At 41.9% G+C, this 23,903-nt stretch overlaps 1 protein-coding gene across 6 annotated transcripts in view; it reads right to left on the reverse strand.

Annotated features, from left to right (window-relative positions):
* Thrb (thyroid hormone receptor beta) overlaps nt 1-23,903 on the reverse strand; it is a 369,387-nt gene that overhangs the window by 100,435 nt on the left and 245,049 nt on the right. For all 6 annotated transcript variants that reach the window (XM_076842915.1, XM_076842909.1, XM_076842902.1 and 3 more), the window contains exon 3: nt 4,234-4,297. In XM_076842915.1, coding sequence (XP_076699030.1) covers nt 4,234-4,255 — 22 coding nt within the window. In that variant the 5' untranslated portion in view covers nt 4,256-4,297. The remainder of the gene's footprint in view (nt 1-4,233; nt 4,298-23,903) is intronic.

Here is a 23,903-nt window from a genome sequence, read left to right on the forward strand (position 1 = left end):
ATGAAAAGTTACAAATGAAAGGATGCAAGTGACCAATAATCACCAAATATGCTCAACCTCTGGAATAGTAAGGAAAAGGTAGATAAACCTATTGTTCTTAAGTTTATTTACAAATGATAGCCTAACAAAGAAGCAAGCAAAAAAAAAAAAAAAATACAAAGATCATCCATGGGGAAACACTGATCAGCACCTCCAAGTGCCTGTACCTCCCTGCCAATTCCACTCCCAGGACACTTAGCAATAATGCCTCAATAAAAATAAGAAGAAATACCAAACGGGAAGTTGAATGAACAAGCCAGTTATGAGGAAGAACTGCAAGTTAAATAGCTGAATGAGGAATACACTATTTACATTAAAATGCTCATAATAGTGTGGCTTTAAATTATTGGGGCCCTGTTTCAATGAAAACGTTAAATATGTTGCTAACTTCATGCCTTATTCTGATTTTATAAAACTAGGTTCTATGCAAACATACCACATGCTTGTCTCTGTCTCTTTGGGCACAGCGAAAGAAGTCAGGAGTTTATTTCCTCTGCAAATAAGGCCCCAAACCTCTAAGTTTGGTATTAAAATTTTTGGGGATTCATATCTTAGAACAAATTCCCCTATGCTGTGAATCATGGTTTTATTCAAAATAGAGCTCATTATAATGTCATAAATGTCAGCAGAATTCCCCTCAGATTACCTGAGAAGTGGTGCTTAATTCCAGATGAATAAAATATCATATAAAGGGCACTTTCTTATTTTCCTCCTTAAGAAATGTATTTTTCAAAGAGTGATTTCATACAGCCCCAATTTCAAAAGAGGTGGGGTAAAGGAGAAAATTCTGATATTAAATAAACCTCCCCCCCAAATAAACAATTTTCTACTTGAGTAAATTCAAAATATATAAACTTAATAAGCATTGTGGCCTAAAGAGCCTATATATCAAAAAATGTGCCTCCTTTATCTGAAAATGCTGGCCTGCTTGCTTTCAGAAACAGGTTCTATTCTCAAACTCTTGCTCACTTGAAAATGAGTTTTCTTTTCATAAGGGTTAATTGATCTCCCGTGCTACATAACAGTAATAGGTGCTTATTATGCTTTTCAAAGAAAAAGTGTGCATACTTGGCTCTTCACTTAGGCGCCTAAAGCAAACACTTTGCAGCTTACGACTTTATTTTGGTCTCCCTTTAGTTTTCTTAAAATAAAAAAAAGTAGTCTTGGTCCACAGTGAAAGAGAAGGGAAGGGACACTGTTTTATTTCATGTACAAACAAGGTGTCTAAAGCAATGCCTGTCTTCTCTGAGCCCATCACATATGCGGAGCACATTTGGGTATCCAGTAGGGGGTGTAGATTTCTTTTGAAAATAGAACTAAATTAGTTTCTACTCTAGGAAACAAATCCTGGGACCAAACACTCCCTCTTCCACTAGGAGGCAGCAGGGGTTCCAGCCCAGCCTGCAAGGAAGGCCTCAGGAAGTCAGCTGAAAAGCTAGCTTTATCTAGAACTGTCCAGGAATGAGCCTAGTTCCTGGCTCAGCCTCCTGCTGACTCAGCCTGGGGGTGGTGCTCAATGCCAGGGTGGTCATCCCAGAGTCTAGAACAAGCATTAGCAAATGGCAGCCAGTGGCCAAAACTGGCCTGCTGCCTGTTTCGTAAATTAAGTTTTACTAAAACATAGTCAAGCCTATTTGCTTACATACTGTTTATGGTTCTTCTTGCTGCAATAGCAGAACTGAGTAGTTATGACAGACCATATATGGCCTTAGAAGCCAGAAATATTTATTCACTGGCCCATTTACAATCAATCAAAAGTTGTCAATCATCGATCGGGAGGGACCCGGGTTGGATGGTCGCTATTGCACTCTACCTAGAACTTACCCCTCTGAGCAAGCAAAAATCATCTTATTATCACCTTTTATACCCCAATTTTTCCATTGTCAAATGTCTCAGGAAGATATGTTCATGGAATCTGTATCTTTGGAAGTGCTTTCAGGTGGGCAAATTATCGTGCGGCACCAAGCCACCCCTGGGTTGCACATGGTCTCACTGTCCTTTTCCAGAGGGGGACACTTTGTCTCAGTTTTGCATTGTAATTTGCCTGCTCTCTGCTATCTGTGTGCTCACACATACATATGCCTTCAGTGACTTAGGCTGTCACTTTATCTGATGAGATTCCCACTCATACCAGCATAAATATGACAGCTGTAGTTAAGGTTGATCTATACCAATTTCCTGTGAACATGCACCTTTGTAACCCAGGAGTGAGATTTAAGGGGGAAAGAGCTTGACCTTGTTAGCAGAAGAAGAGAAACAGGAGTGGGTAGGTTTTGGTATTTGCTGATGTGGAGTAAGAGGAGATGATGAGATATGATTCTGAAATTCTCATTTCTTACAGGTGTGAATCATTCTGATTTTCCCAGGCATCCTATCTTTTTGCTATATCAGGAACTCAAGCACAGGTGGGTAGAGAGGTAGGGCAATAATGCTGGGAGAGAGAATGCTTATGGTCACCGGGAGTCTTCCAAATCTTCAGAAGGCTGAGTAGAAACTTTTGGTTGCTTTAGTTTTTTTTTTTTTTTTTTTTTAATTTTGGTACTGGGGATTAAACCAGGGGTGCTTAACCACTGAGCCACATTCCCAGCCCTTTTTTATTTTTTTGAGAGAAGATCTCGGTAAGTTGCTGAGGCTGGCTTCGAACTTGCAATTCTCCTGCCTCAGCCTCCAAGCCAGGGTTCACTTTAAAAAAAAAAAAAAATATTATACTCGACCATCAATATATGTATGCCTTTTTAAGGTCTAAAGAGACTAGACTTTTTAAGAGGAATTGTGCTTTCATTTAGTTTATCCCAGGGTGAGGAAGTGACATGGATAGATTATCAAAAGCCAGGCTGCATCTCTAACATGCAGAGGTTTATGGGTATCTGCACTGCTGCCCTGGTAACAAAAAGGAAAGTCCCAGGTTTGAGGTTTAGCCTGGAAGGTATACAAAGTCATAAATGGGTTGATTCCAGTTTGTAACCTTTTCTCCCCAACACTCCATCTTTTGTGTGTGTGTGTGTGTGTGTGTGTGTGTGTGTGTATACACACGCGCCCTGTGTGCTGGGGATTGAACTAGGGACTTGCTCGTGTTAGGAAAGTGCTGTATCACTCAGTTACATTCCAAGCCCTTTTAAAATTTTTATTTTGAAGCAAAGCCTCCGTGGCTAGCCTTGAATTTGTCATCCCTCTGCCTTGGCCTCCTGAGTAGCTGGATGGCTGGACCATGAGTCTTCAATGCTTTTATAAGTTAATTGCTAACATTCAAAAATTAGAATATTTCACTTAAAACCTAGATTTCCAATTTCTCTTGAAAATTCCAAGTCACTGGACATACACTGGGCTTCATTCCTGCTTGTCAGCGTTTGCTCAGAGTAGGGGGTTCTCTTTCATAGAGAACCCAAGTTCTCCAGTTCTGTTTGTCTTCCTTATACCCAACCTCGGTAATTGTTGGTATTATTCCTCTTGCCCTCGGGGCCTTTGAGCAAGGGATCTCTGCTCTATGCTGCATAAAGAATTTGTGCTGTTGCTAAGTTTTATGGCTCACTCGTGCTTCTTGTGGTCTAATCATTTTCCATTCTGACTGCTTAGTGGAATGAACAGCTGACTTTGAGAATACACGTGTACTCTGTGATCGCTAAGGATGCAGAGCCATTTATCCTAGGGATCTGAATGGCTGTAAAGAGTAAGCACATCCAGTGTGATGGTGACCTTAGGATGGCTTAAAAACCAACCTTTCACTGAGAGTTATCATTTCCTCTCCATCATCTTTCTGGTAATGATGTATCTCATAATTCCTGAAGAAAATGGAAGCACATTTTGTAGGGATGTATTCACTGGGATTAATAATACTTGTTGATTTGGAAAGAATTGTTGCTAAGAGCTGGATGTGGTGGCACACACCCGTAATTCCAGAGGCTTGGGGAGGCTGAGGCAGGAGGATTGTGAGTTCAAAGCCAGCCTCAGCAAAAGCAAGGCACTAAGCAACTCAGTGAGACCCTGACTCTAAATAAAATACAAAAAAGGGCTGGGGATGTGGCTCCATGGTCGAGTGCCCCTGAGTACAAGCCCCAGTACTGCCCGCCCCCCCTCAAAAAAACCGAATTGTTGCTAAGACTCTCAGGTCAATCTTTAGGAACCCCATACTTTAGGTGAAACACAAATGGAGAAACACACACAAAAAAAAAAAATTAAGAAAGAACATATAGATACCTGTCATACTGTTGGGAGTCATAGGTTAGTAATCATTCTGGATCCTTCTTTTCACTGACATCTCCTACAAAGAGAAAATACAAGGAAAAAAGTACCACAGGTTATAATTCGCTTTTTCCCCATCATGTTTTTGTTTCAAACATTATATGCATGATTAACCTTGAGGCAAGGTTTGTCACACTCAAGAGTTGGGGAAACTGAAGTCTAACTGGGCCGTGGGACGTGTATGTTGACAAAACCTCTTGGTTTTTAATCTCAGGGTTCCTTCTGTAGACATGTTATTAAAGTAATATCTCTCTTTTCCAAGTCACATTCTTCCATCTCAGGTTTTTAAGAAAGTTACCAGCCCACTGGTGGGCTCTTTCCCTGACAAGAATTAGGCGAAGGTGTACCAGCATCTTTAATGTAGATCTTTGCTTCTCAAAGATGCTGGTCCGAGGATCAGCATTCCAGCCTCAGCTGCTATTTTGTTAGAACCGCCTTAATCAGATTCTGCATTTAGACAAGATCCCAGGTGATTCATTCATTAAACCTTAGATGCCCTGTTCTAGAGAACCAAATCCCTCATCTGCCCATTTAAGACTTTTCTCCAGAGCTCCCTCCTTCCCGTCGCTACTTCATTAATAAGATCCACGACCAATAGGCAGTCTGGCCCTCAGACTGGGGAAGGAGGCCCAGCAGGTGCCAATGCCCAGTAGCACAATGACCAAGGGGTGAGGGTTGAATGATGCACACAGACGGACACAGGTGGCTGATGAACAGGTCAGTGTCCTTCAGCATATTGCTGAGGACAGATCAGAATTGGGTTCTTTTTTTCTTTTTTTCCTGGAGCATATTCTGTGTCCCATGGAGAACAGTGGCAGCATGTTGGCTTTGGGATAGCCCTGAAGCCCCGGGCATGGGCTTCAGGGTCCATGCTGTCATGTGCTAGCGGTGGGACCATGACAAGTCAGCTCAAAGCACTGGAATCTCCATTTCCTTCGTGTGAAACAAGGAAAGTAATACGTGCTTCACTTATTTCAGAAGGATGATGTTTGAATTTTATTTTATATTATTTTTATTGGTTCTTTTTAGTTATATGTGACCGTGGGATCCATTTGGATATAATTGTATAAGCACAAAATATATCTTGTTCTGATTTGTTTCTGAGTTTTAGAGAGGATGTGAGTGAGGGTCTGGGTGTGGTGCCACATGCCTGTAATTCCAGCAGCTTGGGAGGCTGATGAGGCAGGAGGATCATGAGTTTAGAGTCAGCCTCAGCAACTTGGTGAGGCCTTAAGTAATCAGTGAAACCTTGTCTCTAAATAAAATACAAAAAAAGGGCTGGGGATGTGGCTCAGTGGCTAAGTGCCCCTGGGTTTGATCCCTGCTATCCAAAAAAAAAAGATTCAAAAAAATGCACGTGAGTGAAATTGCTGGGTGAACTATAACGTACTGGGCACAGGAAAACCATGGAAAGAGGAAGAACCATCTCAATGTTGGGCAAGAGGAAGTATATGAACTATATTCACAGTGCAGATTTATAGATGACCATTCATTCTAACTCCACATTTAATACTAAGCAATGAAGTCATACCTACCCCCATCATAGTTCTTGTCACACCCAGTGGAAATTATAGGCTTACATGGCTGCCTTTCCCACTACACTATAATCTCTTTATGACCAGTCCTGCCCTTCTCATTTTTATATCTTTCATATCAAGCGGAGTATCAGATACAAAAGGGGCACTCCACAACTATGTGTGGAACAATTGAATAAAATAAAACAAATGAAGTCGATACGGCATGATGCAAGCCACCCGAATTGGCATCTGATAGAACAGAAGATTATTATTAACTATTAGGAAAATGCATTCTTGCTCCTAATCAGCTTTTCAAAGTTCACCAGCCCCAAGTCTCTGCCCATCCTCATTCCACAGTCCAGGTGGGTTTTGAGGGAGAGGGACCAGGTGTGGAGATGTCCTACAGTGAGAACACAGGTCACCCCAGCAGCGCTGCATGTCTGAACTGTGTTGCTTTTCTTATAAACTGTGCAGCCGTTAGCGCCCCCCCTTCAGACCCGGGGAGCTGCCATGTTTTCACAAGGCGTGCTCCAGAATGTTCTGGAGGTAATGAGGAGCTCTGCTCAAGCTGGGCCAGTCCAGTGCCCCACCTCTGGCCAAACTGGTTCAAGACCTGAAGTAAGCTAATAAAATGCCTCTTCAGGGTATTTGGAGAGAGGAAGGGAAGGAGAGGGAGAGAGGAAGGGAAGGAGAGAGGGAAGAAGCCAGGGGAGGTAAAGAGACACTCATCTCCTTTACACAGAAAGAATTCATCAGAAGTTAAAACCCTAAGGTTCTTTGGGTCCATGTCCCTCAGCCACCTGGAAAAAGTCCATCTGAAGGTGAAAGGGGATCAACCTGACTTCAGCTGTGGTCCAGACCCTCAGTTTCCATTCCCCCTGAGACCCAACTCTGTCCGCTTCTGCTCCTCTAAGGGTCTGGCTACTCAACTCTTCTCTGGTCACACCCTGAGCAAAATGATCTCCTTTTCATATAATCCAATTCAAGGCATGCTTCTGTCAACTGCAACCAAAAGAATTTAGCCCCTGGATTAAAACACAATATTAATACGAATGTGTCAGAAGAGTTTGTATTCTTTTCATCATCTCAAAGTTGGACTACAAAATTGCAGTTATTGCTATATTATCAACTCAAGAATTTATTGTCCAAACTCCAATTAGGTAGGCATACATACTACAGAAAAGTATTGTCTGTGAAGCAGAAAGAATCCAGGAACAGGAGAAAAATCTTATTGACACCTTAAAGTTAGCGTCAGCACCACAAAACTTTGTACTAATTTTCCTATTTAGTATTATTATCCCTCTGTTACAATATTATAGCAGTAGCATTACTATGACGATAGCAATAATGTATACTATTACTATAGTACTTTGGCATTGAATATTATTTAGTATTATTTAGAACTGTTTTCCTTAAATGAGAAAGTTTTTGTTACTTTAGCTCCATATATTTAAAGTCAGGTGTTGTAATTCCTCCAGTGTTGATTTTTCTTTGGCTTAGAATTGCTTTGACTATTTTGGGTCTTTTGTTCTTCCAAATGAATTTCAGGACTCTTTTTTTTTTCCTTTGCCCCCTGTAGTTCTGTGAAGAACATCATTGGCGTTTTGATGGGGATTGTACTGAATGTGTATATTGCTTTTGGTCATTTGGCCATTTTAACAATATTAATTCTGCCTATCCATGAACATAAGTGACCTTGCCATCTTCTTGGGTCTTTTTCAATTTCTTTGTTTACTGCTCTGTAATTTTTATTACAGAGCCTGTTGTTCATCTCCTTGGTTACATCTACTCCTAGGTATATTTTGAGGCTATTGTGAATGAAATTGTTTTTCTGATTTCTTTTTCAGCAGATGCATTATTGGTATATAGGAAAGCTATAGATTTTTCTATCTTGGTTTTATAACCTGCTATTTTGCTGAATTTGTTTATTACCTCTAGCAGGTTTTTGGTGGATCTTTTTGTAGAGGGTCATACCATCTGCAAACAATGAGAATTTGACTTCTTACTTTCCTATTTTTTATCTCTTTTATTTCGTCTCTTGCATAATTGCTCTGGCTAGAATTTTCAGTACTTTATTGAATGTGAGTGGTGAGAGTGGATGTTTTCCATATTTTAAAGGAAATGTTTTCAGTTTTCCCCCATTCATTATGATGTTGACTTTGTGTTTGTCATATATAGCTTTTATGATATTGAGGTAGTTTCCTTCTATCTCTAGTTTTTTCAAAGTTTTTATCATGATTGGGTGCTGGATTTTGTTGAAGACTTTCCTGCATCTATTGAGATGAATATGTGATTTTTGTCCTTAATTCTATTTATGTGGTGAATTACATTTATTGATTTGAATATGTTGAACCATCTTTGCAGCCCTGGAATAAAACCAAATTGGTCATGATGTACAATCTTTTTATATGTTGTCAAATACAATTTATTAATATTTTAAAGATTTTTGCATATAAGTTCATGAGGGATGCTGGTCTGCAGTTTTCTTTCTTCCTTGTGTCCTTATCTGATTTTGGTATAAGGGAGATACTGCTTTATAGAAAAAAAAATTGGAAGTGCTTTATCCCTGTTTATTTCATGGAATGGTTTGAGGAACATTGGCATTAGTATTTAAAGTTCTGGTAGAATTTTGATGGGGAAGATCCATCTAGTCCTGGGCTTTTCTTTGTTGAAAGGCTTTTTATTACCGTTTCTAACTCATTTCTAGTTACTGGTCTGTCTAGGTTTTCTGTATCTCTTGATTTAATTTTGGCAGGTCATGAGTACCTAGAAATGTACACATTTCTTCTAGGTTTTCCAATTTATAGAAATACAAGTTTTCAAAAGAATCCCCAATGGGGCTGGGGATGTGGCTCAAGCGGTAGCGCGCTCGCCTGGCATGCGTGCGGCCCGGGTTCGATCCTCAACACCACATACAAACAAAGATGTTGTGTCCGCCAAATACTAAAAAAAAAAAAAGAATAAATATTGAAATTCTCTCTCTCTCTCCCTCTTTCTCACTCTCTCTCACTCTTTCTTTAAAAAAAAAAAAAAAAAAAAAGAATCCCCAATGATTCTCTGGATATCTGTGATACCTGTGGTCATTTCTTCTTTTGCCATCTGTAATCTTATTAATTTGGGTCTCTTTCTTTTGGTTACTTTGGCTAATGGCTTATCAATCTTTTAAAAAAATTATTTATTCTAATTTGTTATATATGATATATTCTATCACATATATATGCAATTCAATTCATATTATACATATAGAGCACAATTTTTCTGTCTCTGGTCATACACAAAGTAAACTCACACCATTTGCATCTTCATACATGTACTTAGAGTAATAATGTCCATTTCATTCCACCATATTTCCTCCCCCATGCCCCCTCCCTCCCCTTTTCTCTATCTAAAGTTCCTCCATTCTTCCAATGTCCTCCCTGCTGCATCCCCATTATGAATCAGAATCATATCAAAGAAAACATTCGGCCTTTGGTTTTGGGGATTGGCTAACTCACTTAGCATAATATTCTTCAACTCCATTTACTGCAAATGCCATGATTTTGTTCTCTTTTAATGCTGAGTAATATTCCATTGTATGTATGTGTGTGTGTGTGTATACACACACACACACATATTATACTATATATATATGTATATATATATACACACACACACACACATATAATATATATGGGAAGAGGAAGAACCATCTCAATGTTGGGGAAGAGGAAGTATATGAACTATGTTCACAGTGCAGATTTATATTCTCTCTCACACACACACACACACACACACACAAACACACACACTTCATTCGTCTACTGAAGGGTATCTGGGTTGGTTCCACAATTTAGCTGTTGTGAATTGTGCCACTGTAAACATTGGTGTGGCTGTGTCAGTGTAGTATGTTGTTTTAAGTCCTTTGGGTATAAACCAAGGAGTGAGATACCCGGGTCAAATTGTGGTTCCATTCCAAGTTTTCCAAGGAATCTCCATACTAATTTCTAGAGTGGTTGAACCAATTTGCAGTTCCACCAGCAATGAATAAGTGTGCCTTTTCTCCCACATCCTCACCAACATTTCTTGTTGCCTGTATTCTTGATGATTGCTATTCTGGCTGGAGTGAGATGAAATCTTAAGAGTGGTTGATTTGCATTTCTCTAATTGCTAACGAACATCTTTTTCATATATTTATTGATTGATTAGTATATCCTCTTCTGAGAAGTGTCTGTTCAGTTCCTTGGCCCATTTATTTATTGGGTAGGTTTATCGATCTTATTTAACTTTTCCAAGAATCAAATCATCATTTCATTGTTCCTTTCTATTATTTTTTAAAATTCTTGGATCCTTTCTATTTTTAAAAACTCTTGGTTTCATGGATTTCAGCTCTGATTTTAATTATTTCCTTCCTTCTGCTGTTTTTGAAATTGATTTATTCTATTTTTTCAAGGTTCTTGAGATGCATCATTAGGTTGTTTATTTGGGATCTTTCCAATTTTCTTATGTAGGTACACATAGCTATAAGCTTTCCTCTTAGAACCACTTCATGGTGTTCCAAAGGTTCTGGCATGTTGTATCACTATTTTTTTTTTAAGAGTCAATGTCTTTTTTAAAAAATTTTTTGTAGTTGTAGATGGATAGCATACCTTTATTTTATTTATTTTTTTTGCTGTGTTAAAGATCAAACCCAGTGCTTCACACATGCTAGGCAACTGCTCTGCCACTGAGCTAAAACTCCAGCCCTTTATCACTATTCTTATTTGATTGACTAAGAATATTTTAATTTCTTAGGGGAGAGTTTTCAATTACACCCAGTGAAGGTTTGCTTGCACATCAGGGACCTTCAAAGTCTTTCAGCAGCCCTGACAGTTTGGCACCAGTTGAGAGAGAAATGCCATTCCATTGATTCTCTGGGGTGGTTGCTGCTCAAGTGAAAAATACCTCTTGCACGCAGGTCATTCTTTTGCCCAGTCAGTCGGTTGAGAGGCTGTCCTGGAGGCCTGCTCTGCTTAGACCATGCCCCAGGTTTTGTTTAAAGATGACACTCAGTCTATCCACCAGGAGCTTCTAGTCTAATAGATGGACACACACACACACACACACATACAAAAAAAAAAAAAGGCCAAAAGTGTACAGGTTTCACCTTCTTTGTCTCTTCAGAGTAGAGAAGGCAGGAGGGAAGGAGAGGATCTCCAGTCTAGGCCTGTCTGGGAAGGCTTCTGAGTCACGTGACCTAGGACCTGATGGCTCTCCTTTGGAACAGGTCTCTCCCCAGGTTGTGACTTAACCCTCTGTTCTCATGCTGTGCTTCTAGGCACATGAACTACTTCACAGGCAAGGAGCCGGTGCATGCAGAGAACCTGGTAACTCCTTACATCATGCAGGGAGTAAAGCGGAGAAGAAATATGATCCCATTTGAAGTTTTAGAGCTTCACTATAGGTGCTGGGTGAAAAGCAGGATAGTCAGGTGCTATGGCAGGTCTGGAGGAGGGGAAGGGGCTAGAACTTAGGTGGTGACTGTAGAAGAGGTCAGAGGGTCAGAGATTCAGGACATTTAGTAGGTAGAGGTAGTAAGGCATGGTGTTGAATGTGCTGTGAGCATTTACCTCTGGTCTGAACTCTGAGGAGGCAGATAGGCTAAGAAGGGAGGCTCTGTGCCCTCAAGGAATTTACAATTCATTTTACAAGCTGGCCAGGCAGGAGCAGCTAAAAATACAAGTCACCGATGCCACGTGCTAAGGGTTAGTGCTGAGGCTCACGCAGGCTGAGCTTTGTCAGTTTCAGCCTCTTTCAGTTCATGTCCTGGAAGTAAAACTCATCCCCCTTGGAAGAGTGGACCTCTCAGAAACACATTTTTTATTTTTTTTTTTTGGAGGGTTACTGGGGATTGAACTCAAGGGGCACTTGACCACTGAGCCACATCCCCAGCCCTTTTTTTTTTTGTATTTTATTTAGAGACAAGGTTTCACTGAGTTACTTAGGGCCTCGCTAAGTTGCTGAGGCGGGCTTTGAACTTGTGATCCTTCTTCCTCAGCCTCCCAAGTCACTGGGATTATAGGCATGTGCCACTGCACCCCACTATTTCTGTTATATTTTTAAAGATAGATGTGATGGAAAGGTTGTTATTGAGTCCTCTGAAACTGAAAAGTTTCAGTTTAAATTATTATTAACGCTTAGGAAACAGGTGGAAGGATCTCGGAAGATACCAGGCCCCCCCACAACTCTTAGTGAGTTGAGGCTGCTGCTAAAAATGGGAAGGCCACATGGGCTGGACAGATGGAGGGCCAGAGCAAATGTGGGCAGCTCCATGTTACGAGCCATATCTCATGCAGAATGTCCTGGACGATGAAAAACCTATCTAAGAAATATTTAAGGTGACTTTGGTGGCTTAAAGACTCAGGGACAGCCCACAAGTCCACCTCCCTGGACACCACTGTCACCAAGATAAAAGGGAGGTGGAACTTCTTCCTTCCTTGCCATTTTCTTCTTTTGACACTGAATTTGACCTATTTGGCCATTTATGAAAATTTTTTCTCTTTCAAGGTTAACTTTCATGTTCACTTAACCTTATTATGCAGAGTATGGAAGCTTGGACACAGTAATGAATTTGTCCCCAACTCTATAATCGTCCTAAAGGCAGCCCTAGTTTGTCTTTCCCCAAGACCTTTGCATTTTAATAGTGAATCCAGGACCCAGTGAATGTTATGGCTGAATTTATGATGATAGGAAGAAGTTAGGAACTCAAATCTCAGAGCACAGAGAAGCAAGATGTATTCAAATCATACCACGCTGTCATCCACCTTTTATGATTCATATAAAACTCCTCATTTAGAAGTGTAGTACCAAAAATTCAGTTTTAAAATATTTTAAAAGTCAGCATAGGTAGACGTGGGATGGGAGCTGGTTAAAAAGGACTATTAGGCTCCAAGAAACTTAACGAAGATGTGCAAATACAGTACAAGCTCTGCCGAGATCCTTCTGCTTAGGTGTTAATCTTGGTGGATCACCTCTTGTGCGAGAAGGCAAAGTCAGACAGAATTCCTTTGCTGGGAAAGGCAGAAGACTCATGCCCCACACAGCAGACATCAGCAAATGACTCTTGAAAGGCAAAGCTATAATTTTCATTTCAGATTTTTTAGCAGTCACTATAAGCGTTTTTGCCCTCAGGGAGGGAAACAATACAACCAGGTTCTGTGGTTGAAACTGAGCTTAATTTGCTGTGGCTAATTTTGTTGTTGTTGTCCTTAGCAAAATGATTAGCCTTTACTTCTGCTCCACCCACCCTTTCTAATTTACATCCAGTCATCTAATTCCCGGGTGCATTTCAACTTTTCATTTTAACCTTTGTCTGGACCAACCATTGTCCCCTTCTTTCCATTTTTCTTCTCATCTCTCATTCCATCTCTTCAGCAGGCAAAGTCACTATGGCATGTTGAAAAGACCGTAGGCCCTGTCACTTACTAACAGAATGACAAAGGATACTGACAATCAAGAGATGCATTCCTAAAGTGGGGATACGATCATCTACCTCAAAGGGGAATGTGTTGAAGTCAACAGAGTAAGGGCACTTGATACATGGTGGTATTCATCCACCCTTAGGTACTAGATTCTGGGGCCACAGCCTGAGCAAAGTCCTGTTTCCACTTTCAGGACTAGGTTTCAGCAGTGGAAGGGACAGGATACTTGGGGTCAGAGTGGGCTTTACAACGAACAGCACCCTATAAATCCAAAATCATCTGCTATTCTTACTTATTTCCATCTGGAATAAAACAGAGCACTTATTTTAACCAAATAATGCAGTGGTAGAAAAGTCAAGGAGAAATCAGCCAATAAAAGTTTTATGAGACCAACTCTGAAAGGCTCAATCGGCGCCTGTGCTGTGTTCCTAGTACATTTTCTTGGTGGCTGCTGTTCTCTACAGCTGACTTATCATCTCTGAACGCATCTAAGAAATGGGGGCGAGCCTCAGGTGGAAAGCAGATAGGTGGTTTGAGGAAGGTCTGACACAGCAGGCGCAACCGCTTCAGCAGACACCCCGTTGGCTGGAGCACCGTGCACTCCTCTGCTGACACCTGCTGGAGAGCAGGGTAGCCGTCCGTGCCCAACCTGAGGAAAGCTTGTTTGAGGGCGCGCGCGCACGTGTGTGCGCATGTGCACATGTGCGCGCGTGTGCACCTGTGGTGCGCGCCTGTACATGTGCGCGCGCGTGAGATGAAAGGACTGGAAACGCATTCATCGCGTCGTGGTAATTAAATAATTCCTGAGGAATGAGATGTACCACGCAGAACCGCCAGATGCCTGCATCTATAATTGTGGTTAGGTGACTCACTGAGACACATGCACGAAAAACAACAAACAAGAATGTGAAAATAAAACATTTGCACTGAAGCAAATAAATTATTGATTTTTTAAAAAGTGTTTAATGATGAATAAGACACTAACAAACCGCCCACTCGCTCCATCAATCCTGGACAGCTTCATAAGAAAAGACGACTCCTTGACTGCTTGATAGCAGTATCATCTACAGAAATAAATAAATATTCAATTTTTGTCCCAAGGAGCAGGCGTCTCCCAGTCTGAGGTCAGGGTCTGCAGCTTTTGGTATCTGCAGTGAGTAACTTGCAGATTTTCAACTCTGGTATAAGAATGGTAATCTTTGCAAAGGGTGTTGTAAAGACAACTTTGCCCTTAAATATCTTGGAAAATGAAAATAAGTTTCTCCCAACGAATATAGACATCCCTTTTTACTAAAATGCTAAATGGTGAGCAGAGGAGGGGAGTGACATTGCAATGTTCCTACAGAAATAGACTTCTGAACGTTGCAGTCTCCACTTCCCTGTTTGTTAAGTTCTTGTTGGGAGCTGTTTGGTAACAGTCCATTTGGCCAACTTCATCAGCAAATTCATTGGTTTCCTGTAGAAATGTCATGTGCACAATCTGACACGTGCATTCGGAGTCTTGTCTTTCAGTGATCTGTTTTCAGGATCATTTTTAGGAATGGACCAGAGCAATCATTAATTCAAATTTGGAAGATTTAATCCATTATGTTTAACTCATGATAAAGAGCTGGGACATTAAATGGGAATTTAGGTTATTTCTCAAAAATCACAGAATCTTTATGAGATAGAATGGATACATCTGGGTAGGAAGGTGTGGAAGGAAAGGAGCCCCTAAAAGATGCATGTTGTAATTTTCTGTAAGTTTCCCCCCTGGCATTTAAGTTAAATTTAGAATGTGTGTTTTTGTAGAAGTGCTTATCTGAATACCTAAACCTGTCAGAAAGTATATAGTTAAAATATACCTGGGGACAGTGATACTATCACACAGAAATTCCTCATGTTCCGTGCCTCGCACTCTTAGTGTTTCAATGATTTTTTTTTTTCACAGTGATGCCAGATCAAAATAAATACTTAAATGCTTTGTTTACTAAACAGTTCAATATAAACAGCCTGACAGTAGTACTTGCATGGCATCTGACAGCTATTGCTATGCTTCTCTCAAAAACTACAAATATTGCACTGTATTCCTATAGATTTACTGTGGCACCCCAGCGTACCTTAGTGTCATGGCTATCACTTATTTAGAAATTGGTGAAAAGTCCCAGGGTATGATCTGCACCCTCTTCACGCAGCCCTCCCTCTGAGATCTTGGTCACATAATTTGACCTGTTAGATTTTTATACTCCTAAATGAGTCTGGCTTACTGATACGGAGTAGAGAATAAGGAGGAGACAGAGTGAAGTCTTAGGATTTAAGACAGTCTTGGGAATAAGTCAGGTTTGGTGATCACTGGATAGTTTCCTGAGCCTCTACCACATGGGTAGGATGTGATGAAAAATCTGGGAGGTAAAAATGACACAGATGTAAGGGCTGTGAAGAAGGGGGACACAGCAAGTCACACTGTCACTGGAAGCCACAGGAGTGCCAAAGATGGCTGAGAAGCTGGCCGAATATCAAACGTTTTACGTTCTTAAGTGAAAATCAAACAAATGAGCATGAACTCTGTCAAACATGCCAGAGTCCTTGTGTGGGGACCTCAGGAGAGGGATGAACGGCAGGTGGCCTGCATTCCCATCCTGGTGTGTTTCTGACTTACAGGTAGCAGTGAGCTGCCTCTAGTTACCTTCAGCTTGGGCTGCACTAACAGCCCTTAAACACCTGGGGAACGCCTGGAAGGCTGATTAAAACAGATCGCTGGGATGTACCCTGGAGTTTCTGATTCAGTTATTTCAGGGGTACGGGAGAAGTCTGCACTTCTAACAAGTCCCCATGTCATCTGGCTACACTTCCAGGGACTGTGTGTCGAGAGTCACCAGCCTTAACCATATAGCAACAGGCTAGAGAAACTGGGGAGCCATCCTGGTTAGATGACATCCCTGCCTCTCCATCCTGCCCAGCACACGCCTGGCCTTCTCTAGATCACATTCAGCACAGCAGTGCTCACTCTGGCTGAGGCACCTGGTTCTGTTGGTGGAATATTCCCGTCTCTGAAGACCATGTGTGTTTTATGTGGGCACTCCTGAATTTGGGATATTTAGGTCCTATAGTAATAAAGTGACAATGAGACATGATATGTGTGGGGTTTTTTTTGCATTTTGGAGAATGGGCTTTGCACTCTGCTTACTTGGGGCACAACCACTGCGACTGTAGGAAGAGTGGTCCTCACTTCTCAGAGAGGGAATTCATGGCTGACTCAGCCAAGGAGCTCTGCCCATCACTTCCAGGGCAGAGAGCATTCTTTGGAGAACTCTGCTCAGGGGAAGCACTTGAGCACAAGGATGAGTGTGGGGACTCATCCTCACTAAAGCCACTTGCTGTGCTGCCGTGAGCCCACATGCCTGTTCTTGGATTTGGATTCATGGGACATGACCCTCCTATATTGTGTCCTATTTGGTTTTCTTAGTCATACAGAGAACCCTCTTCCCCTGCCTCTTGCAACCCTTCCTTGCGTGGTGGCCAAATTGTCACCAGTGTGGTTTATGCAATGCATATTGCTGTGCAGAAGAACAGGTTCACGAAGGGGCATGTGCAAGAGCACCAGCAGATTGGTCACACCTCTTAGTGGACTTGTACACTTGTTCATTCACACTCATGCTCCTCACCTCCCCACCTTGATTCACTTCCTTAGAGCAGGGTTCTCAAAGTAGGGTCCCCAAGAGTGGGCTCCAGCAGTCTGCGTTGCCACAGCCCTCCAGGCAATGCTTCCCAGATATGTTTTAAGAATGACCACTTTAAACCAGGCACAGTGGCGCTTGCCTGTAATCCCAGCAGCTCGGGAGGCTGAGGCAGGAGGATCTCAAGTTCAAAGGCAGCCTCAGCAAAAGCAAGGTGCTAAGCAACTCAGTGAAATCCTGTCTCTAAATAAAATACAAAGTAGAGCTGGAGATATGGCTCAGCGGTTGGGTGCCTCGCTGAGTACCAAAAAAAAAAAAAAAAAAAGAATAATCACTTTAGAGTTTGGGTGTCCTGCTATCCATTGCCACAAATTAGAAGATCTTCAAATGGTAGGAACTACTCTCCTTCCTTTCCCCACGAGTCAGCACCGTGATCAGCTCTATTATAATAGGAACTTAAGAAACATTTCTTATATATCGAAGCTAGGACAGCTCTGCTTCCTGCTCATGAGAATGAATCAACACGCCCCTGACGTGCCACCTCTGCGAGCTTGCCAACACGGGGTCTGAATCATCTTCCATTTCTTATGGGCTGTATTTTCCATATTTACAAATCAGCTTTCCCCAAATCCTCTCCAAGTTTTTTTTTTTTTTTTTTTTTTCTTTTCTTTAAACATTCCTTTCAATTCAGGAAGCCAAAAAACCAAAATGCCATGCTTTAGCCAGTGTCTGTTCCCTGCTGGGGGTGGGGGGAGGGCATTTCTGCATGATTCTTAAATTCCATACTCTCAGTGTGGTGATTATTTTCTGAACAATAGAACGAGATTGCTGATTCATGTTCGGCTCACATCTCCAAGCATCTTTTTTCCCCCCCTGCTGTTCTTGTGCCGAGGCAACACAATAATGTTCTATTCATTCCCTAGGAATTACAAATGCCAAAAGCTCAGATATGCGACCAAAGGATCCCCCCTCCCCCACAGCTTATTTAAAGCCTTCCCACAAAGAACACTTTTTGAAATATTATATGGTCTTTACTTTGAGCCATTTGGCCTGGGCAAGGATGTTTAGGCCTTATTGTTACTGTTTTTAAATCACAGTTCCTTGCACAAGGCCTGACACACAGTCATGATTATCCTGAAACACTGCTTGTTGAGTGAATTGCATACCACTTTCTGCGGTTCAAGTCTCACCCCCGTATTCTGCCCTTGTCTGTGCCAGGAGAGAGTCTGCTCTCATTCAGAGGCTCATGTTTGAATCCAGCTAAAGAATGGGATCACCTCGAGGTCTGAGGGTCTAGATGGACTCCTGCCAGTGCCATCCCAGTTTGTGCACTGTCTGCAGCTCCAGCCCTGCCACCGCCTTGACAGTGAGACCCCTGGCTGCCTCTAGGCACAGCTTTGCCAGTGAGCAGCTGGGGTCATCTGGGACGCTTTCTTTCCTAACTGTATAACCAGACTAGTGGGACTGCTTAGTGGTCCAAAGCATGAAACCTCAACATGGGCTGCACATCAAAATCACATGGAAATGCAAATCAAAAACCACTTTTAAGATTTCATCTCACTCCAGTCAGAATGGCAGCTAAGAAGAATACAAACAACAGTAAGTGTTGGCGAGGATGTGGGGAAAAAGGCACACTTGTACACTGCTGGTGGGACTGCAAATTGGTGCAACCAATCTGGAAAGCAGTATGGAGACTCCTTGAAAAACTGGGAATGGAACCACCATTTGACCCAGCTATCCCTCTCCTGGGTCTATACTCAAAGGACTTAAAATCAGCATACTGTAGTAAACCAGCCACATCAATGATCATAGCAACTCAATTCACAATAGCTGAACTGTGGAAGCAACCTAGATGCCCTTCAATGGATGAATGGATAAAAGAAACTGTGGTATATATACACAGTGGAATACTACTCAGCATTAAAAGAGAATAAAACCATGGCATTTGCAGGTAATGGATGGAGCTGGAGAATATCATGCTAAGCAAAGTAAGCCAGTTCCCCAAAAACCAAAGGCCAAATGTTCTGATAAGTGGATGCTGATCCATAATGTAGGGGGAGAGCATGGGAAAAATGCAGGAACTTTGATTGGGCAAGGGGGAGGGAGGAGTGGAGAGAAGGCATGGGAGCCGGAAAGATGGTGGAATGAGATGGACATCATTACCCTAGGTACATGTGTGACTGCACCTCTGAAGCAAAGCTACATCGTGTACAACCAGAGAAATGAAAAGTTGGGCTGCAATTGGGTACAATGAATCAAAATGCATTCTGCTGTCATATCTACCTAATTAAAATAAATAAATTTTAAAAAAATTATCTATGTTCAAGATTTGAACCTAGAATGTGACTTTCAAGTTCACTCTCCTTATGTATAAAAATCTCAAGGAAAGGGTAAAGTCAACCTAATTTTAGCTTCAGTGGCTCTTGAGCTCCTTACTGGTGATCTCCTTCTCAGCCATGGTGTAGTCAAGGTCTACCTCACCAAGTACTGAAGAGCAGGGTATTTCTTGAGACTAATGTCTAGACAGTCTCCCCGCTCTTTGTGACAGAGATGCCCTCTGCTCTAAGTCCCCTAAAGTTCTTGTGTTGGAGATCTGATACCCACTGCAGCCGAGTTAAGAGGTGGAGGTGATTAGGTCATTGAGAGATGAATGAGTGGATGAATACTGGCATCACAAGAATGGTTAGTTACTGTGGGTGTGGCTTCCTGACAGACTTCTCTTCTGTCATCTGTCTCTCTCACCCTTTCACCTTCCTCCATGGACTGACACACGTTCTCACCAGATGTTGACCATGCTCTTGAAATTTTTAGCCTCATGAACCAAAAAATTTTATGTTCATAATAAATTACCGAGTCTCAGGTGCTTTGTGATAGCACCAAAAAAAAAAAAAAAAAAAAAATGGATTAGGCTTAAAAAAACTCACCTGGCTAAGTTTGAAAAACCCAAGTGCTCAGGCTGCACCCCAGACTGATTAGTGTTTTGTAACCCATGACAGTTTCGTAAAGCTGCCAGGCAAGTCCAGTGTGCATTCAAGGTTGAGAACCATTGCCTCTGGCTGACAACCAGGAGTTTCTTAAATAGTGTCTGGAAGGCCCTCTATGTCTGTTCTTGTTCCTCTTCAATGTGGTGGTCCTGGTAGGATGGTCCTGGTAGGATATAACTCAGCTCATGTCACTCTGCTGCTCAAAACCTTGCCCCAGTGCCCATGACCTGCCTCTTTTGCCTCTGTCTTCTCTCCCCATTTCAGCTTTTCCAAGCCCTTTACTATTCCTCAAACCTGTCATCTGTATTCCCCACCAGGTGGCATGTGACCAGTATTTTGGTGCCTTCATTGCTCCTCTCTTAGACACCTTCTTGGACCCTTCCCTCACCCTTGTCAATTTTGCACACCTTAACTTCCAGTGGATGCACTGTTGGACATCCCGATCCCTGCCTGGCAAACACCCCTCTCCTGCTCTACCATCTCCTTCCCACAGAACTTAGCATCTTTTCCCACGGGGACTGTTGACTTCTGCGCCTTGCTAACTTAGTTTATTGTTTTGACTCTCTCTATAGGGAGTCAGCTTTGCTTTGTTCACTGATGGCCCCAAGAGCTGACCCAGCCCGTGGCACATAGAAAGTCCTAAACTAAAACTTGTTAAATGAAGAAGAATGGTCACAACTTTGGAGGTGGTGCTGAAAGACAGATGCTGGGTGCAGGAGGGAGGCTCAGTGACCCAGGAAGAAAATAAATTTCTTAAAAATTACAACTGTTGAGGACAAGCTTTGTCACGTGATTCTAATTACTAGGAACACAAAGGCAATATCTAGGCTATAAAAATGCAGGCTTTAATAAACAGAAAGTGGATGATTGGTGGGTCACCCAGGGCTGGGTGGTGAGGGTGGGGATTAACTCAGGGATAGAGAGTGGCTGATGGATGTGAAGGTTGCCCCAGGGTGATGGAATGTCCTATCCTAAAATGACATTATGCTGATGGCTGCAGAACTCTGAAAATTTACTAAAATCCATGGATGCATGTAGTTTCAATGGATGAACTTTGGTAAATGCTAGACCTCTTGAAAATGCACGCTTAATTGAAGCATCTCAGAGTGTTAAATGTAAAGCTGAAAAAGACATTACATCTGATCAGGTGCCTGGATTTTCTCTGGATTGGGTTCTGAATTGAGGCATGGAGAACCTTCCTTGGCCCTTATTTGCTACCAGAGAGACTATTTGTTAATAAGAAAATATAATTCAGACCTCTTGATCAAGGCTCAACTCAAGAGTAATTTACCTGGACTCAATGACTTTTTCTAATACCTTCCGCATCTTTCAAAATTCTGCCATCTTTTTCAGGACTACAAAGCAGCCTCCTGGTGTGAAACTGAGCTTCATGCATTTTCAATTTATAAGGCTAAGAAAATCTCCAGCTCCACTGACATCACTTACTATCTATGGAAGGCCAATTATCCTGCACATCACAGAGGTCTGTGTGCCTGCAGCTGGGAACCGGGACCCTCCTTGGTGTGAAGCCCTGTGAACCTCCAACTTGCTGACATTATGGTCATCGAATAACACATAGGAACCAATGACAGCACAGAGATGAATATGACACATGGTGACAACTCAATGAAGACTGTCCACTCTCTTGGGAACCCTGCAGCATACCCTGTTAAGCTACAAAAGGGGGAAGCTTTCTGCTTTTTTTGCCAATTTCTCTATTCAAAATCTCGACGCACACCTATTAGAGACAGAGGGTCTGGTTGAACTAAGCTCAGGAACCATCCTGGCCTCAATATTCTCATAAGGGAATCTCTAAGATGGGAGCACCACTGTGCTATAGAAGATTTCTGGGAACGGCTGTTGTGGCCTCCAGAGAATTCCTGTGGTCATGAACAACCAGACATCAGCAGGAATGGATGCTCACAGTCATTTTCTGCTCATTGGTGGAACAGGAGAGGGATGGAGAACGTTGCCTTTCCTACCCCACTAGTGAGGAGTCAGGACACTCGTGAGAGTGGGTGCCTGCATGGGTGGGTCATAGTGCTTTCTTCCTGCCATGTGCCTTCATTCATCTGGATGCTGTGCTGGGCATAGGGGACTCACAACTGCTCCTTCTGACAAGCAGTGCCTGGTAGAGATGACAGAACATACAAACAATTCTAATTAGAGGAGCTTGTATTTGGTACTTATCAGAAGCACAGAAGGCCATGGGAGTGTGTGGATGAGTAAAAAACAAACAAAACCTCAACAACAACGAAACCCAATTCTACAAAACACAGATGCTCTGCAAGTAACCATGCCCTGCTGCATGGGGGTCATGCCAATCTTCTTGACAAGATCTGGCTGTAAACTGAGGGTCCTTCAGAATACGGATCACGTAGAGTACAGGTAATGGGACTGCAATCATCGTGACCATGCAGTCTGGATACTTGGACAGAGTATGTACATCAGCTTGTTTTAATATCAGTTGGCTCCAAAGATGGAGATAGCACCTCCCTTAAAGGGGTGTCAGGATCAAATGAGTTCATACAGGAACAATTAGGATAATGCCTTACAGGTAGTAAGCACTTCAGAAGCATGACTTTTTTTTTTTTTTTTTTTGTACCAGGGATTGAACTCAGGGGCACTTGACCACTGAGCCACATCCCCAGCCCTATTTTGTATTTTATTTAGAGGCAGAGTCTCACTGACTTGCTTAGTGCCTTGCTTCTGCTGAGGTTGGCTTTGAATTTACAATCCTCCTGCCTCAGCCTCCTAAGGTGCTGGGATTACAGGCATGCACCACTGCATCTGGCAATCACTTGTTATTTTTATGCATGGTTCATCATGGGTTCTGGAGAACTGAGTATTGGGTACTAGGGACTTAATTCCACAGGTCCATGGGTCACACAGTAAGAGCAGAGCTGGTATGGGAAGCTGTGTTCTCATCACAGAGGAAGTGAAAGGGAAAAGGAGCGGAGGGCTCAAGTATTCTTGTCACCCATTGAGGACTTGATTTACTTTATGCATTGGTTGTAGGGTTTTAGTTACTGAAAAAGGCACAGTATTTGATCCAATATTTGTCAACGTGAAACGATTTCTTTAAAAGTAGTTGGTAATGTTAGGAGAGAGTGGCACTTCCCATCCTCTAGCATGATATGTGTAAGACATTTGGTGGTGGGATAACCCACTTCTCTAGTGAAATATCCTGTGCTAAGCCCTGCTGCAATGATTCATGTGATTAAATCTCAAGAGGGACTTAAACTACTAATTTCCTAGTGGGAGAACTCATAAATCAATACTTTGCGCAATATCTACTTTCCCTCAAAGAACATAGTTTTGTACACAAAATAATAGTTTTTATAAATATAAGTTGGGATGCTTCAGCTGTCATACCTCTATGGTCAATAAAAAAGTTTATTTTAAACAAGACCCACTTTCTGACCCATTTTCCTATATTAAAAGGAAAGACAATGGACTTTGGCCATCAACTCATGTTGTTGATTTTCTCCGCCATGGAAACGCAATCATTTGATTTTCCATGGGTGTTGGGGGACTCACGTGATTTAAAAGCAAAGATTTCCAGAGAAAGAGGAATCAGTTCTAGAACACCAATAAAGCCATGCATACTCCACATGGACTGCATGAATGTTTATCTGGAGCTACTGTTCCTTAGCTTGAGGGCCCAGGCCGACTACCCAAAATGTGGCTCTTGGCTTTGTAGTAAAAATCTACAACAAATCCAAATAGTCTATTCACAAGATCCAATGAAACTAAATATAGAAAAAAGAAACTAATGATACTTAAAATATTTTAACCATCATGCATCTTGTACATGTGTATATGGTTCCCTAAAAGGTGAGGATAATCATGATGATATAATAAAGACAATCAACAGCAATAGCGGCTAATATTTATCAAGTGCATGCAATGTGCCAGGGATTCTGCTCACTGTCCTATACATGCTACCTCCTTTATTACTCTCAGAAACCACTGAGTGTAGGGGGCACTAACCCATTTACAGTTGAGGGAACTAAAACCGAGAGATGACTC

The sequence above is a fragment of the Callospermophilus lateralis genome, chromosome 1 (assembly GCF_048772815.1).
Source record: "Callospermophilus lateralis isolate mCalLat2 chromosome 1, mCalLat2.hap1, whole genome shotgun sequence".
NCBI lineage: Eukaryota > Metazoa > Chordata > Mammalia > Rodentia > Sciuridae > Callospermophilus > Callospermophilus lateralis.